At 40.9% G+C, this 18,924-nt stretch overlaps 2 protein-coding genes across 2 annotated transcripts; one reads left to right on the top strand and one right to left on the bottom strand.

Annotated features, from left to right (window-relative positions):
• Window positions 1-970: 970 nt before the first annotated feature.
• Window positions 971-2,384, bottom strand: LOC129768793 (grpE protein homolog, mitochondrial). Its single transcript, XM_055770679.1, has 5 exons — window positions 2,146-2,384; window positions 1,918-2,086; window positions 1,697-1,858; window positions 1,425-1,580; window positions 971-1,256 (listed from the first exon to the last, which is right to left on the bottom strand). Exons 1-5 carry the CDS (start codon window positions 2,205-2,207, stop codon window positions 1,149-1,151), a joined length of 657 nt encoding a protein of 218 aa, XP_055626654.1. The 5' UTR covers window positions 2,208-2,384; the 3' UTR covers window positions 971-1,148.
• Window positions 2,385-8,605: 6,221 nt separating this feature from the next.
• Window positions 8,606-9,175, top strand: LOC129766304 (uncharacterized). The gene has a single exon (XM_055766825.1). The coding sequence runs from the start codon at window positions 8,606-8,608 to the stop codon at window positions 9,173-9,175; it is 570 nt and encodes a 189-aa protein (XP_055622800.1).
• Window positions 9,176-18,924: the final 9,749 nt, after the last annotated feature.

Raw genomic sequence — 18,924 nt, 5'->3', positions numbered from 1 at the left:
GAACACAAGACGAATGAAACCCACAACAGATGTTTGACATTTGTTGAAAATAGCAACTCTTGGCTCGGTTGCTATCGCGTTGCCAAATTTGTTAACTCACTATTCACCAAGAGGCTGATTACTATTTCCCACACCTGAACCGCAACCACCAGTGGGATTGCTGCGTTATGGTGAGGGTTGACAAAATGTCTGTAACAACGCATTGGTGCGGATGCCCTTAAAAGTGAAGCAAACTGAAAAAGATGAGAAAAATCGCTGCAAAACGAGAAGAAGCGAAGGAACTTGAGGCTAGAAAAATGAAGATGCTGGCGAAGAGAGAGAGATGCAGAGAGGACGAGAAAATTAAAATGCTCGAAAAATGGAGGTCTTTTCTCTCACGGTTTTCTCATGGCATCCAAAAGAAACATTCCTATCTATGAGAAAATAGTAATTGATAGTTGAGATATAGATTCAGCCTACAAGTCCTACAAATAAGTCCTTGAAATAAATCAAGACTCTGGCGTGAAAATGGTACGCAGATTAAAGAAAAAGGATTCAGATTCAGGGTCATCAAAAAGTGTTTTTTTTCGTGGCATTTATTCATCTCGTCTCATATGCTCCAATTTTTGCTAAGCATTTTTGTCCAGCGTTATTTTAACAAGACTGGTTTTCTTTCTTATTTTATTTGCGATAATTAATGAAATAACTGAGCACGGGTTATTACTTTAAATAAAAATCAGAACAAATCCACGTATCTTATTCCTGAACCCTACATCCAACCCAAAATCTGATCTGAGAAACACCGTCAAATTTTTTGTCACATGCGGATCTCGGAAACAATAAGGTAAAGATATTTCGACCATTCGGGTTTTTAAAATCAGTGTTTAACTCCAATATTATTAAACCTTTATTTTAGAAATTCGGGAATTTGGTGAAATCGAGCGGGAAGAATGCGGGAATTCAAAAATTGAGATTAAGTGGCCACCCTGAATATGCTTGATAGTTTACGAAAATTTGTTTTATATTTTTATAATAACCTTGTCAGGAAAACATTACATTACATTACATTCACTGAAACAATAATCTCACCAAGTTTCTCGTTATTTTGTTTTATTGTGTAGAAATTACACTGGAATATTTGGGTAACGCTTCTGTTTAACAATTCAAAATTATCCTCTCGAAACTCCCACTAGCGCAGGCCGTATACACCTTTCGTGCAATTTGTATCCAATTTTGCTCACTACTACGACTGTATTTGGTTCGACGTTTTGAACCTCCTGAAAACGACAAAATATATATATTTCAGAGAAAGTAACTCGAATCATGCTTCTGGATTCTATTCAATGAGATAATTAATGCAGTCCATTTCGCCGTAGAAGAGATTATAAAAATTGCTTTCAAACTAATATCTTATTCGAACAGAACCCAGAACAATTCGAACAAACCTGCTGAAAAAGCGCTTCGTGTAAGTTAGGGTTGAATTTTTCATTTAGGGGATTCACTTGTTCTAACCCATGGCGTTTGAAAACCTGATTGAGCTGAGCCTTCGTCATGGTGAGTCCTTCGAATAAATTCTTCAAATGGGGATTCTTATCTGAAATCTGGAGATGGAAATACATCAGTTTCATATACAAAACCTTTAAGACAGTTTCGACTCATGATTTAATATTCTATTACTGAAAGCTGCTTTGTTCAGTCGTAATGAATTACAAAATACCTCTTCCTTCGGAACAGCTTCGGTCGCGTGTCCCAATATATCCGCAACCTCAAGGAGATCTTTACAGAAACCTTGAATACCAAATAGTTTCGCATCTTCAATTTGTTTTGTTAGTCGTCTTCTCAGATTTTCGCCATCGGCAAGTGCTCGTTTATATTTATCCTAGAAGAGAAAAACATACATGATCTAGTGTGCCGGCATAACAACGTGATGAAACTTACATCTAGTTCCTTCGCTTTTCCGTTAAGTGTTTCTACCTCTGTTTTTAAACTGTCGACTTCGACTGTTAATTTCTTTTCATGTTCTGATAGTTCAGCTTCTTTATTTGCAGCCTCCTCATTCGAAAAGGAACGAACAGATGAAATAGGTAAGTGTATCGCAACCCTAGAACTTTCATACGAATCATCTTAGGTTAATTATTACATCATCCTAGATTCCAAGATTCTTACCGATTGAAGTGTTTTGTGGCAATGAAAGCTTGTTTTGATATTCTTGTAATTAACGATGTCATTTTGATTCGTTCTCTGTTTTACTTGGTGGTTTATTTCCAATCACAATTCGATGACAAATTGTCGAAATACACAGCTCCGCGTATTTCAAAAGTTTATTCAACAAATGCGTTTACCAGAACTAGGGATGCTGAATAACTTATTGCATGATGTCTGCATCAAGGCGCCTAGAAGTATATACTAAGGTGGGCCAACTTGCTATAACCACTCTTCAGCCATCTTGAAAGTCTACTGTGTTTTGTTTGTAAACGAAACACAATACGCTATTGCCGAAGCTCGCTCGTGATCAGTCTGTCTCTTTCACGCTACAAGCAAATTATTCCCCTTCTACTTTCTTCCGTGCTGTTTTCATATACCGCTCCCCTAACCAACTTAGTGGCGAAACGGCCTCACCTAGTACCATAGACCCGTCGTGGTCTGCATCAAGATTTATGTGTAATAGAAGGTGGTCCAATCAGAAGGCCAATATGCAAAGTGAATAAAAGTATATATCAGGTGAGTCAATATGTCAAAACTTCTCTGCAGCCATATTGAAAGCAAGGTGGTGCGAAGTCAATCAAATTTATTTTTCAAGTTCAAAATGCAGTGCGTTCATTTTTATTAATTCGATTATTTTTGCCTTCAATGACAATACTGTCTCTAGGTACTACGATTATTACTAGGACTAGGATTATTTTAAGAAAAGCAGCAAAGGATCGCTTTTGACATTTTTATTGAATTCTTTTTGACAACCAATTTGATTCTAAACGCACCACCCACGTGTACACAGTAAATTACCTCTAATTCAACACTGAACAGACTGATTGGCTGCTAATAAATGCGTTGTGATAAATTAATGTGAAATTGAAGTAAAACTTTGAATGCATAATTCGTTCCCATAAAAATTGTATCGTTTTGAGTGTTAAGGCTGCAGACCGCGGTTAGAAGAAACTCAATGTTGATACAAATTAATCGAAGTTGTGTTAATATATGAAGTGTATCCGCGATGACAACGGTACGGTGTCGAAATCTGGATACGAAATTTCTACGAAAATTCTATACGAAATTTTTCCACTAAAACATATCATTATAATATAAAAGTAATTTCAGATACAATTTTTGTAAAAGATTTTTTCACCACATTAAGATTTTTTCACAAATTGAACCCTAATTCGATACGGAGAAGTTAATTATCATATATTATCACTATTCGAATATCCTCCGTCGACGAAGAGAAACGGGACTGGTGCTAAAACGAATCCTGTTGTAGAGACGCGGGCTGTCCCGGGAATGGCACTTCGCCGTCGCAATTAGATTTCTAATCGCGATGCCTCAGAGTTGTGTTTGGGTGGCCTGAGGGGGTTACCAGGAGTGTTCCTCTGGGACTAACCGGAACGGCGCAAAAGCGTACTTGCGGTGAATAAAGAAAAATATCATCGGTACGATTGTTTCTGGAGAAGTTTCTCATTCCTGGTTTTCTGGTTTTCCAGCCCTTCGGTACATTCAAAAGCTATTATTGCGATTGATGGACTCATTCTTGTTATAGATTGGCTTTAGACATACATGGCTCAATCTTTCACTTTTTCTTAAAATCTCACTTCAAAGTGTGTATGTAAAGTTTAGAATCACACCTATTCAAATTATCGATAAGTACATTTCCTCATATTTCCCTGTTCATACAATTAAGGTAGGGGAGATATGATTGTGTCTTTCTAAACAGAATAAACAGTATTCACAGAATTGACGAAATATCGTTAAATAATAATTATCCCTTCTTTGATTCATATTTTGATGCCGGATTCAAATTTCTCTGCTAAATTAATTCAGTCTGTGCATTATGGTTTATGGGGAAGTTGATGGAATATCATATAGCTCCTATGTCTAGTATTACCGAAATTACTGCTTCTCTAGATTGTCACCTTGTTAGATCCGTATCGCAGCGAGATTACTATCTGTCCGGCTCACATTTGCTCTTCCGAGAACTGACGTTTGTTCCTGTCTTCCTCCTTTGACCAACGGATAGTTTACCATATTCGATCCGATGCAGATAGACATGTAGATGGACATCGGGGCCACAGTCCAGCGAAAACATGAATCGTGAATCAAACTTCTCAGCAGACAACGATGGCTCAACCAAATGAGCTTCTCCAACCGACTCCGTGCGGGAATCATTTTTCTTCAACATGCTTTCCACTTTGCTGTATATGCTCGACAGCATATCCTTATTGTTCGATCGATCCGAAACAAGCGATTCATTACCGGAATTTTCTTCTTTGGAGACCACAGGGGGATGGTTTTACTTGGCTCAACTATACTAATAATTTCCCACATTTTTTTTTTCACTACGAAATGTTCATTTTCGAACGTCACTTCTTGTACCATATTATGCTTGTTACGGACACTGGCAGCACTGCCGTATCTGTTCCGCGATCATTGTCGAATCTCTCGATAACTGACAATCTTGCTTCAGTTTGACAGCTATGTCAAGCCGATGATTACCTTTTTTCATTGAGCTATTTAACCAACTTATGGAAAGAACGTGTTCTCTAAACAGATCTAATTGTTGTTCGATTTTTTTTGGAAACTATAACGTAAGTTGATGAATTTGTAAAATTAAAAAATATACTAAAAGTCAATAAATAAATTACAGCTTAAAAAAGGCAAAATAACGTCTTTTTCTGAGGATCCGAACGAATTAATCGATTCAACAAATTTAAGGTTATATCCACGTTTGGACTAACTCATCACTATGCCGGAGACGGAACGCAATGATTGCAAGGTTTGCAAGCAGTCCAACAGCATGGACAACATGGTCCTTTACTCGGCGTGTGAAGAGTGGATACATTATGGATGCGCGGGAGTGGATGGCAGCGTGAGAAAAGTAAAAGCTTGGAAGTGCGAGGCATGTAAAGCATCGATTTCCAAAGCCCCGGCACCGTTACCCCTCGCCGCAACCATATCAATTCCACCTACGTCGATGTCCAATCCGATCAGCTCGGCAGTTGAGACCAGTCAAACAACATCTCCGGTCGCGGTGACTGGTAGAATCAGTGATAATATGATCAGCCCTATCAGCAGCACCTCGCCGCAGGTTTCGGAGAAAACGAAGGCAACCCTTCTACTGTTGCAAGAACGGCAGGGTATTCTGGAGCGAGAAATGGAAATGCAGCATCAAATGGAGTTGGAGAGGAAGAAGCAGCATTTGGCCTGGGCGATCTCGAATGCGAGAGGAAAGACTATACGAAGCGAGGCAGTGGACCTGACAACGATGACGACAATCGTCGAAGATTCCGGTGTTGAACGGGTAGAAGAATGGAAGGGAAGAGTGGATAATCGGCTATCGAACCTATCACTCGCTCAGCCTGTGGTGGCAGCGGCATCTCCCATTACATCTTGCTACGGGACCTCTACACCGAGATCCGAAACGGCCGCGAATGTTTCGCTTCATCAACCGTTTACTCCCGCCTATGGCTCTGGCATGACAGCTGCCCAGATGACCGCGACACCTTCTGTTCCGACGTTCGTCCCTCCAGAAGTACCCTACAGTTGCATGCCGTCAGGTCTAGTGCCGGGTGGAATCGAACAGTATGTAAACCAAGAAGCGATTCCCAGGAGCAAGGTTATGACGTCACATTCCATGCCAGGCATGGGTATGCCTACTGTGTCCACCTTCCAAACGCGCAGCTCAAATCCCGTTATGCCGCCGTGGTCGATGGTAGCCTTCAGTTCCAGTATATCAAACGTGCAGTACGATCCTGACTATGCCACCACCTTCGATGTCAGCGATGAATATCCCTCCGGCGCCTACTCTACCAGCTTGCAATGCTGTATCAGTTATTACGCAGCCAAGAATGTATTCCGGTCCAACCATGAATGCAGTGTCGACGAGTGCTACAATGTCATCAGTGTCGTCGATCTATCCCCCCGTACCGGGTCTTCCATCGTTATCGAGTCATCCATCGTTCCCGAGTCAACAGGCGTATGTGCACCCATATGCACCAGTGGCACCTACGCAGCAGCAGTTGTTAGCGAGACAGGTAATGCCGAAAGATTTGCCCCCGTTCAGAGGGGACCCGGAGGACTGGCCACTGTTCTACAGTGCCTACCTCAACTCCACTACGGCTTGCGGCTATACTGACGTGGAGAATTTGGCGAGACTCCAGCGGGCTCTGCAAGGTAAGGCGTACGAAGCAGTCAAGAGTCGGTTGCTTCTACCGGCATGCGTGCTGTCCACTTTATATATGCTTTTCGGACGCCCTGAGCTGATTATTCATAATTTGCTAAATAAAGTACGGGAGGTACCGGCTTCAAAGCCGGATAGATTAGAAACATTAATAACATTCGGGATGGCCGTGCAGAATCTCTGCGACCACCTGGACGCGGCGGGCCAAGTGACACATATGTGCAATCCGGTATTGCTGCAAGAATTGGTTGAGAAAATACCGGCGCAGCTTCGTTTGGATTGGGCGTTGTACAAGCGGAACTTTCCCGCAGTTGATCTTCGTACATTCTCGGCGTACTTTTCCACTCTTGTTGTAGCAGCGTCTGACGTCACCGTGTTGGCTGACACCAGGTCATCCAAGGTAAACAAAAGTGAAAAGACAAGGGAAAGGAACTACATCAACGTTCATTCAGCGGAGGGCTCATCAAAAAAGGGTCAGCAGCCGAAACAGGAGTTAGCTTCGAAGGTACTTTGCTTGGCGTGCGAGGACCCCCAGCACAAGGTGAAGGATTGCGCGATCTTCAAGAAGATGGATCCAGAACGTCGTTGGAAACTCGTGCTGGACAACCATCTCTGTCGTACGTGTCTCGGTAAGCATGGTCGTAGGCCGTGTAAATTACAATCAACCTGTGGAGTGGAAAGCTGTCGTATGCGTCATCACCCACTGCTGCACGCGGTGCTTTACAAGCAGGACAAAACTGCAAGGGAAGAATCCAAACTAGCAGGGGCTGCAACCGAGAACATTGAGAAGGTGAACGCACACTCTTGGACACTCTCGGGGATGGCAGAAGAGGGCGACAGCTCAGTAAAAGTGAGTCTACACATCTGTGCGCGTTGCCAAGACAGTGAATTACACGATCTAGTGAAAGAATTCTTCTCCGTGGACAGCGTAGGAGTATCGGTGGAAAAGGGTCCAGAGTCCGATGATGATAAGCGGGCTCGTTCGATTCTGGAGCGGACAACCAGACGCGTGTCGAACCAGTTTGAGACGGGACTCATGTGGCGTTACGATCAGTTTAAGTTCCCCGACAGCTTTGATATGGCGAAGCGAAGGTTGGAGTGCTTCGAGAGGCGGATGAAAGCAGATCCAGAACGTCGAGAAAGCGTTCAGCGACAGATTATCGAGTATCTGCAAAGCGGCTACATCCACTTGGAACTGAACTGAAATCGGCGGACCCTGATAGGGTGTGGTATCAGGCTAGCCGAATTTACCCGAAGAAACCCGGGAAAATCCGCTAATCTGGGACGCTGCAGCGAAGGTTCAGGGTGTCTCATTTAACAGTATGCTTCTGAAAGGTCCCGATCTTCTAACACCGCTGCTGGACGTTTTGTTCGTATTCCGCGAGCGGAAAGTAGCGATCTGCGGGGACTTGAAACAGATGTTCCACCAGTTTCGAATTCTACCTTGCGACGTTCACTCACAAAGATTCCTATATCGGAAAGATCCCTCGCACGCAATCCAGGTGTACGTGATGGATGTGGGTACGTTTGGATCTACGAGCTTGCCGAGTCAGGCACAATTCATGGCCTATCTTCGGGCGGAAATCAACGGGAATATTCACTGCGCTCTCCTGATGTCGAAGGCCAAGGTGGCGCCGCTGAAAGTCTTATCCATTCCTCGTCTCGAGCTTCAAGGTGCTGTCTTGGGTGCTAGGGTAGCGAAGACTATTATCGCATCTCATTCACTATCCATTGTTCGTCGCGTATTGTGGACCGATTCGGAAACCGTGCTTGCCTGGATAAAATCGGATCACAGACGTTACCGACAGTTTGTCGCCTGCCGAATAGGGGAGATCCTGGATAAAACCAATGGTGAAGATTGGAATTGGATCCCGTCGAAGCAAAATGTCGCGGATGAAGCGACTAAGTGGGGAAAAGGTCCCTGCTTCGGTTCCAACTCCAGATGGGTTCGGGGTCCCGAGTTTCTACGTCGTCCGGAAGCAGAGTGGCCGAAGAAAACTACAGCGCAACCGTTGGAGACTACTGAAGAGCTACGTGCTTGCTTGATTCATCGAGAGGTCGTCGTAGAACATTTAGTGGATTTCCCGCCGCTTCTCAAAGTGGGAGCGCCTGCTGCGAACGATTGCGTATGTCGTCCGATGCTTCGATAATGCCCGTCGTCGCAGATTGGGGAAACCAAAAGAAATTGGGAGGTTGTTGCGCGATGAGTTACAGCGGTCGGAATCAGTTCTTTGGCGTATGGTGCAAGCGGAAGTCTATCCGGACGAAGTCGCCGTGCTGCTTAGTGGGAGCCCGGTGATGAAGATTGATAAAACGAGCAAAATCTACAAGTTATCGCCGTTCGCTGACGAAAGGAGTGTCCTACGCGTGGACAGTCGGATTGGAGCCGCAACGAGTGTGACATATGATTTCAAGTTTCCCATAATTCTACCACGATACCACCGGCTTACTGAACTCCTCGTCGATTGGTATCACCGGAAGTTCCGGCACGCAAATAACGAGACTATAGTGAATGAAATCCGACAGCGTTTCCAGATACCGAATCTCCGCACAGTTGTACGCCAGGTCGCAAAGAATTGCCAGAGCTGTAAAATTCGTAAGGCATCTCCCGTTACTCCGAAGATGGGTCCATTACCTGCGGCACGATTGGAGCAGTGTAGCCGACCGTTTACCTACGTAGGTATCGACTATTTTGGGCCGATATCGGTCAAAAGAAGTCGCAGTCTCGTGAAAAGGTGGGTCGCCTTGTTCACGTGTCTTACCGTTAGAGCCATCCACCTGGAAATCGTGCATTCCCTCACGACATAGTCTTGCAAGATGGCCATCCGTCGCTTCATTGCTTATCGAGGTGCGCCCAGCGAGATATACACCGATAACGGGACGAACTTCAAGGGTGCTAGTCGCGAGCTACTGCAGGAACTCAAAACCATCAACAGCGGACTAGCTAACACCTTCACGGATGCCAACACGAAGTGGGTCTTCAATCCCCCCTCCGCCCCACACTTTGGAGGTGTGTGGGAACGCCTTGTACGCCCCGTCAAGGTTGCAATGGCATCGCTGCCCGCTTACGGGAACCCAGATGTCGAAACGTTACAAACAATCATGGCTGAAATCAGTGCCGTAATCAATTTGCGGCCGCTGACCTTCATACCTCTTCAATCGACGGAACAGGAGGCTTTAACGCCGAACCATTTCATTCACCTGAGTTCAGACGGAGTCGTGCGTACCAGAAAACCATTATCAGAGTGTCATGGAGTCTGCCGTACCAACTGGGATATGTCAAGGCTGATGGTTGACCAGTTCTGGAAGAGGTGGACGAAGGAGTACTTGCCAACCATCTCGATGAGAACAAAATGGTTCGACGAAACGAAGGCTCCGCAAATAGGAGATCTTGTGGTCCTGGTGGAGAAAAATGTTCGCAACTGATGGATCAGAGGTCGCATAATCTCGGTGGTGACAGGACACGATGGCCGCGTACGACAGGCCGTCGTCCAAACAAATGACGGAGTTTTTCGTCGTCCTGTATGCAAGATCGCGGTACTGGACGTGCTTTCAAAAGGTAAAACTGAGCCAGGAGTGTACCTGCAGCTTTACGAGTCGGGGAGTGTTACGGACACTGGCAGCACTGCCGTATCTGTTCCGCGATCATTGTCGAATCCCTCGATAGCTGACAATCTTGCTTCAGTTTGACAGCTATGTCAAGTCGATGATTATCTTTTTTCATTGAGCTATTTAACCAACTTATGGAAAGAACGTGTTCTCTAAACAGATCTAATTGTTGTTCGATTTTTTTTTGGAAACTATAACGTAAGTTCATGAATTTGTAAAATTAAAAAATATACTAAAAGTCAATAAATAAATTACAGCTTAAAAAAGGCAAAATAACGTCTTTTTCTGAGGATCCGAACGAATTCATCGATTCAACAATGCTGATTCATATTTTTTCGATTTTTTTTTCTTCTTTCACTACAATATCTGTCCTCGCACATTTTCTGAGCTAGGGATCCTTTCCGATTCCCAGATTATCTTCAAGGAAAGCAACACTTTGTAAACACCACGATGGGTGGGCTGCTGTCCCCACTTGGACAGCATCCCACCGCTGTCACCAATTGTAGCGTTGCCTGAACGGTCTTTCATACAACTAAAACGGAAAAGTTACTGGCCTTGGAGTAGTGATGGATCAGAAATTGAACTTCAACGCTCATTACACCTCAATCATTGCTAAGGCAAACCGACAGCTCGGATTTATTTCGAAGATTGCGAAGGATTTCACTGACCCATACTGCTTGAAGTCCTTATATTGCGCTTTAGTACGACCAATTCTCGAAACTGCAGCCGTTGTTTGGACTCCCAATGTGATTTTCTGAATTTGAGGATTGAGCGTGTACAGCGAAGATTCATCCGGTTGGCCTTGCGTCATCTACCTTGGCGCGATCCATTGAATCTTCCTGCTTACCCGGATCGATGCAGACTTTTAAGTCTGGACACTCTTGAGAGAAGACGCAGAATACAATAGGCAATTTTCGTATCAAAGCTGTTCAATGGGGAAGTTGATTCTCCTCGGCTACTTTCATTACTGGACCTTCGTGCTGCTCAACGACCTCTCCGACAGCGATCTTTGCTACAGAACAGATTTCATCGTACTTTATTCGGATACAACGAACCGCTGTCGTCGATGATTCGAACTTTCACATTGGTGGAGGATTTATTTGATTTCGGCGAGACATCCAGCCGCTTTAAAAAAAGATTAACTAGTTCGTCGATTGTATAAATAATTGTACTATATTATTATATATTTATTCATTAAGACCACAGATGTCAGATGAATCAGATTTAAGTAAATAAATAAATAAATAAATAAATAAAACACGACCAATCCTGTTAGCGTGCAACTCTCGACCCTTATTTTTCCGAAATTAATTCTACAAGCAAATTCTTCCACCTTCAAATTTCTGGGGAGGCGCTTGGAGTTACCCTGCTATATCTGCCGATAAATAATTATGCGCCGAATAATAAAAAAATGTCCCGTGTGTGTTGAACTGCCACGAACCGAGTGGAAACTTGAAATTTATTTCACTGGCACAAAAATAACAAAAATATAATTAGAGAAGTGTTCGTATTTCGACAAGGGTGATGCACTTTTGGAACTTGACGACAAAGCGCAAATGTGCTTGGTTTGGCGAGGTATTCTCTAAGCATCTCTACATACATATATGGAGGAATTAGCGTGGAAACACACTAGACGGCTCTACCGCGCGATTTTCGCAATGACAAGTCGCAGCAGGAGCTTCATGTAAAACACATTCAGCGGCTTTGGACGGTTTCACTATCTGCCATTATCATATGTTTATAGACGGATGCAAGACGAATCTATGGTACAAGGTATAACTGTTTGGACAGTAAGCGGATTAGAGGGGCGGTATATAAAAACAGAATGATGGAAAACGGAGGAGGGGATGTTTACTTGAGCGAGAGGGAGAGAGAACTTGATCACAAACGTCTGAAATATTGCATTTCTCGACAATTTGGATGGAATACGATTATCCGCAGCTACATGACCGCAGAGTGGATTTCACGTATTGGCTCACCTGAGAGTACATTTATTATTGCTTTGCTTTATTTTCACCTTTCAAAAGTGCCTAAACACTAAAACTCTCACAAAACCGTTGCGGCGCATCATCTCCATCGAGCCACCTCAGCAAATGGGGAACCGTACAACAGTGATTTTGGAACTGTACACACCCGCCCCGCCCTGTGTGTTTTAGATCATACACATTCCATTATCGAGGCTCCGCGGCAGTTTGTCATTGCAAAATCCGCGCGGGAGAGCCGTCCAATGTCGAGATGAAGAATAGAAGGTGGGAAGATTCACGGGTTTTGGTTGTGTTGAACTTTGATTGTGTTAGTAGCCAGGAAGATAGGCAGTTCACATATCAGGCATACCAGTCAGTTACTGAAATGGTACAAAATTGAATGTGTCAACGAATAACGTTGAAGGTGGAAGCTAATTGCAGATTTCCAAATCATATTTTTCGCATGAGGAAAAAAACAGAACATATCACGAACTGGAATGTTTAATTTTTTTTTAAATTTCATAAATAGTATTCTAATGTCTACTATGTTTGGATTCTAGAGCAACTTCATGGAAGTTTGACTTTTGTCAGCAATTTTATTTACTTTTTTCACAATTAGGGTGCTGAAAACTTCAGTCGTCTAAAACTGAGACTCAAACGGAAAACTTTTCGTCTCAATTTAAGTCATACGGAGTCAATTAAATTTATTTTTCAAGTTCATTTTACATGAAAAAACTTGCAACCTTTTTTCCCCATGCACTGTCAAATGTTTATCCTTCAAAGGAGCAAAAGATTGTGTGACTCTGTCTTCGTTCGTTTACGTTTTTGGTCGACGTAACGAGAATTGAAAATGAAATAAAATTGAGTTTAGAACACTTCAACAATACTGAAATTTCTGTTTCTGTTAAAATGTCGGGCCCTTATGATTTTGAACGCTAGCATTGAATTAGGAAAAATAATTTCATTCGCTTATTTTTACTTTTAATAAAAACACTTTTCCTATGTAGTGGACTATTATAAGAAAAGTAACAACATAAACAAAATCTGTGACGTCACAGATTTAAAAAATCTTCCCACCTTTAATTTTCCATCTCGGTTCAATGTGTTCTTACACTGAGAGAAATAATTAGTAAATATAACGAATTTTTTGGTAAATACTACCAATCTATAGTCATTTTCGACCGTACTAATAAACACATATGTCAAGCAGAACCATGATTCGGAAGCCCAATATCCGCTACATTTTCTCGCCGAAAATGCACGTATCAGAATTATATCCTTATTATACCTCCGTATTGACTTATGGAAACAATGAAAATGGTTAATACGCGCTTTTCTCACCAATTTTCAGAAATGACAATATCCAAGCTTACTAATGTTATCGAGTAAAATATACTAATCTCTGGTAGGGATGCGGGTTTGTTGACAATATGTACAAAAAATTTGTACATTCTACTAATTTTGCATTACCAAATGCATTTAGTAGTTTTCGACCGAGGATTTTTCTAAGGGTACGCTTAAGGTCGCTTCAGGCGGCACGCCATTGAATTACTTTTGACGTAGGACTACGTCTTTCATTTCTATACCGGGGTGTAAAATCAAAGTTTCGAAAACGAAAGCGTTACGCCGGAGACCGAGATTTTGAGCGTTAATAGCTCCTAAACAACTGAACGAAATGGTATGATAAACACTTCATTCGAAAGATAAAATGTCTACGCGTTCTATACTTGTTACTTTTTGATCCAAAAACTTATTTCAATAGTCTTAAAATTGTTTTCAAAACAGGCTATTGAAATCACCAATCGGTATATAAGCGAGCGGCGCTCGGAAATCCACTCAGTTCTAATTGAACAGCGATTGGAGCATGTTGTCGCTGTTGTGGTGAAGCTCTTCGTTTATCATGAAAGTGCGGATGAACGGTGCCACCAAGAGCCTGTTTGTGCACCTTAGGCCAGAAGAGAATCCATCAGGAGGAGAGTGATGCCACAAACAGTTCCCCGGGAAGAGTTCGGAGCAGCCGCCACACACACACATACACGCGCGGAATCCTTCGTTTGCATCGAGAAAATTCCGGAAAGATCTAATCATTTCTGGAAAATAAACTGCCAGTTCCTCTGGGAATTTAAAAATACATTCATGTGAAAGAGTTTATTCGAATGTTTTCTATCCATGTAACACTGTGACCAAATATGTTTCAATCAAGTGCTATTAACAGATGGTTATCGAGTTAGCATTAACCACTGGTGGGCTTCCAGTATCGAGGAAAATGTGGAAATATCTAATCGTTACTGAAAATAATCTGCCAGTTCCTCTGGGAATTTAAAAATACATTCATGTGAAAGAGTTTATTTGAATGTTTTCTATCCATGTAACACTGTGACCAAATATGTTTCAATCAAGTGCTATTAACAGATGGTTATCGAATTAGTATTAACCACTGGTGGGCTTCCAGTATCGAGGAAAATGTGGAAATATCTAATCGTTACTGAAAATAATCTGCCAGTTCCTCTGGGAATTTAAAAATACATTCATGTGAAAGAGTTTATTTGAATGTTTTCTATCCATGTAACACTGTGACCAAATATGTTTCAATCATATGCTATTAACAGATGGTTATCGAATTAGTATTAACCACTGGTGGGCTTCCAGTATCGAGGAAAATGTGGAAATATCTAATCGTTACTGATAATAATCTGCCAGTTCCTCTGGGAATTTAAAAATACATTCATGTGAAAGAGTTTATTTGAATGTTTTCTATCCATGTAACACTGTGACCAAATATGTTTCAATCAAGTGCTATTAACAGATGGTTATCGAGTTAGCATTAACCACTGGTGGGCTTCCAGTATCGAGGAAAATGTGGAAATATCTAATCGTTACTGAAAATAATCTGCCAGTTCCTCTGGGAATTTAAAAATACATTCATGTGAAAGAGTTTATTCGAATGTTTCCTATCCATGTAACACTGTGACCAAATACATTTGGTTTTGTGATTTTTCAATCAATCGCAATTAACAGGATAGCTTCTGAAGATTATTCTTTTTTTTTTTTTTTTTTTTTTTATCTGTATTATAGTGATTTTCAACTCATTTGGCTGGTTCGTTACTTTTACTTCCATTTTTGGAAGAATGTCGGGAGTGAGAATTGAACTCGTGACCTTCAGCGTGAGAGGCATGGATGTTACCACTACGCCAGATCGCCTCCAAGATTATTCTTCCCCATCAGTAGGATATTTCCGTATCCAATATTGTTTGCACCCGCAATCGATTATTGCTCCTTCGCCGAAAGTTCCGAGCTCAGAGAGTTCATTCCCCTCTAGTTTGCCTTCCAAATTGCCATCGTAAACCACACCTTCTCTCGATTCAATCACACACAAAAAGCATACTTAAGCGATATTCTGGTGGTGAGACACATTCATTTTTCGTGAGGACATCAACAAGACAACATCGTTGCCTAACGTGCTGGAGGAGGTGGACGGCGAAGGATCGACACATACACGCGCAGAATTCTTTCCGTTTGGATGCCATTCAGCATCGAGAAAGTTCCGGAAAGATCTAATCATTGCTGGAAAATAATCTGCCAGTTCCTCTGGGAATTTAAAAATACATTCATGTGAAAGAGTTTATTCGAATGTTTTCTATCCATGTAACACTGTGACCAAATATGTTTCAATCAAGTGCTATTAACAGATGGTTATCGAATTAGTATTAACCACTGGTGGGCTTCCAGTATCGAGGAAAATGTGGAAATATCTAATCGTTACTGAAAATAATCTGCCAGTTCCTCTGGGAATTTAAAAATACATTCATGTGAAAGAGTTTATTTGAATGTTTTCTATCCATGTAACACTGTGACCAAATATGTTTCAATCAAGTGCTATTAACAGATGGTTATCGAGTTAGCATTAACCACTGGTGGGCTTCCAGTATCGAGGAAAATGTGGAAATATCTAATCGCTACTGAAAATAATCTGCCAGTTCCTCTGGGAATTTAAAAATACATTCATGTGAAAGAGTTTATTCGAATGTTTTCTATCCATGTAACACTGTGACCAAATATGTTTCAATCAAGTGTTATTAACAGGTGGTTATCGAATTAGTATTAACCACTGGTGGGCTTCCAGTATCGAGGAAAATGCGGAAATATCTAATCGTTACTGAAAATAATCTGCCAGTTCCTCTGGGAATTTAAAAATACATTCATGTGAAAGAGTTTATTCGAATGTTTTCTATCCATGTAACACTGTGACCAAATATGTTTCAATCAAGTGTTATTAACAGGTGGTTATCGAATTAGTATTAACCACTGGTGGGCTTCCAGTATCGAGGAAAATGTGGAAATATCTAATCGTTACTGAAAATAATCTGCCAGTTCCTCTGGGAATTTAAAAATACATTCATGTGAACGAGTTTATTTGAATGTTTTCTATCCATGTAACACTGTGACCAAATATGTTTCAATCAAGTGTTATTAACAGGTGGTTATCGAATTAGTATTAACCACTGGTGGGCTTCCAGTATCGAGGAAAATGTGGAAGTATCTAATCATTACTGAAAATAATCTGCCAGTTCCTCTGGGAATTTAAAAATACATTCATGTGAAAGAGTTTATTTGAATGTTTTCTATCCATGTAACACTGTGACCAAATATGTTTCAATCAAGTGTTATTAACAGGTGGTTATCGAATTAGTATTAACCACTGGTGGGCTTCCAGTATCGAGGAAAATGTGGAAATATCTAATCGTTACTGAAAATAATCTGCCAGTTCCTCTGGGAATTTAAAAATACATTCATGTGAAAGAGTTTATTTGAATGTTTTCTATCCATGTAACACTGTGACCAAATATGTTTCAATCAAGTGTTATTAACAGGTGGTTATCGAATTAGTATTAACCACTGGTGGGCTTCCAGTATCGAGGAAAATGTGGAAATATCTAATCGTTACTGAAAATAATCTGCCAGTTCCTCTGGGAATTTAAAAATACATTCATGTGAAAGAGTTTATTTGAATGTTTTCTATCCATGTAACACTGTGACCAAATATGTTTCAATCAAGTGTTATTAACAGGTGGTTATCGAATTAGTATTAACCACTGGTGGGCTTCCAGTATCGAGGAAAATGTGGAAATATCTAATCGTTACTGAAAATAATCTGCCAGTTCCTCTGGGAATTTAAAAATACATTCATGTGAAAGAGTTTATTTGAATGTTTTCTATCCATGTAACACTGTGACCAAATATGTTTCAATCAAGTGTTATTAACAGGTGGTTATCGAATTAGTATTAACCACTGGTGGGCTTCCAGTATCGAGGAAAATGTGGAAGTATCTAATCATTACTGAATATAATCTGCCAGTTCCTCTGGGAATTTAAAAATACATTCATGTGAAAGAGTTTATTTGAATTTTTTCTATCCATGTAACACTGTGACCAAATATGTTTCAATCAAGTGTTTTTAACAGGTGGTTATCGAATTAGTATTAACCACTGGTGGGCTTCCAGTATCGAGGAAAATGTGGAAATATCTAATCGTTACTGAAAATAATCTGCCAGTTCCTCTGGGAATTTAAAAATACATTCATGTGAAAGAGTTTATTTGAATGTTTTCTATCCATGTAACACTGTGACCAAATATGTTTCAATCAAGTGTTATTAACAGGTGGTTATCGAATTAGTATTAACCACTGGTGGGCTTCCAGTATCGAGGAAAATGTGGAAATATCTAATCGTTACTGAAAATAATCTGCCAGTTCCTCTGGGAATTTAAAAATACATTCATGTGAAAGAGTTTATTCGAATTTTTTCTATCCATGTAACACTGTGACCAAATACATTTGGTTTTGTGATTTTTCAATCAATCGCAATTAACAGGATAGCTTCTGAAGATTATTCTTCCCCATCAGTAGGATATCTCCGTATCCAATATTGTATGCACCCGCAATCGATTATTGCTCAGTCGCCGAAAGTTCCGAGCTCAGAGAGTTCATTCCCCTCTAGTTTGCCTTCCAAATTGCCATCGTAAACCACACCTTCTCTCGATTCAATCACACACAAAAAGCATACTTAAGCGATATTCTGGTGGTGAGACACATTCATTTTTCGTGAGGACATCGACAAGACAACATCGTTGCCTAACGTGCTGGAGGAGGTGTACGGCGAAGGATCGACACATACACGCGCAGAATTCTTTCCGTTTGGATGCCATTCAGCATCGAGAAAGTTCCGGAAAGATCTAATCATTGCTGGAAAATAATCTGCCAGTTCCTCTGGGAATTCAAAAATACATTCATGTGAAAGAGTTTATTTGAATGTTTTCTATCCATGTAACGCTGTGACCAAATATTTTTCAATCAAGTACTATTAACGGGTGATTATCGAGTTAGTATTAACCACTGGTGGGCTTCCAGTATCGAAGAAAATGTGGAAATTTCTAATCGTTACTGAAAATAATCTGCCAGTTCCTCTGGGAATTTAAAAATACATTCATGTGAAAGAGTTTATTTGAATGTTTTCTATCCATGTAACACTGTGACCAAATATTTTTCAATCAAGTACTATTAACAGGTGATTATTGAGTTAGTATTAACCACTGGTGGGCTTCCAGTATCGAGGAAAATGTGGAAATTTCTAATCGTTACTGAAAATAATCTGCCAGTTCCTCTGGGAATTTAAATATACATTCATGTGAAAGTGTTTATTTGAAAGTTTTTTATCCATGTAAAACTGTGACCAAATATGTTTCAATCAAGTGCTATTAACTGGTGGTTATCGAATTAGTATTAACCACTGGTGGGCTTCCAGTATCGAGGAAAATGTGGAAATATCTAATGGTTGCTGGAAAATAATCTGCCAGTTCCCCTTGGAATTGAAAATTACATTCAAGCGAAAGAGTTTATTTTAATGTTTTCTATCCATAAAATATCCATATAATACATTTGGGTTTGTGATTTGTCAATCAAGTACAGTTAGCAGGTTAGCTTCTGA

The sequence above is a fragment of the Toxorhynchites rutilus genome, chromosome 2, assembly GCF_029784135.1.
Source record: "Toxorhynchites rutilus septentrionalis strain SRP chromosome 2, ASM2978413v1, whole genome shotgun sequence".
Taxonomy (NCBI): Eukaryota; Metazoa; Arthropoda; class Insecta; order Diptera; family Culicidae; genus Toxorhynchites; species Toxorhynchites rutilus.
This window is presented reverse-complemented; position numbering and strand designations above follow the sequence as displayed.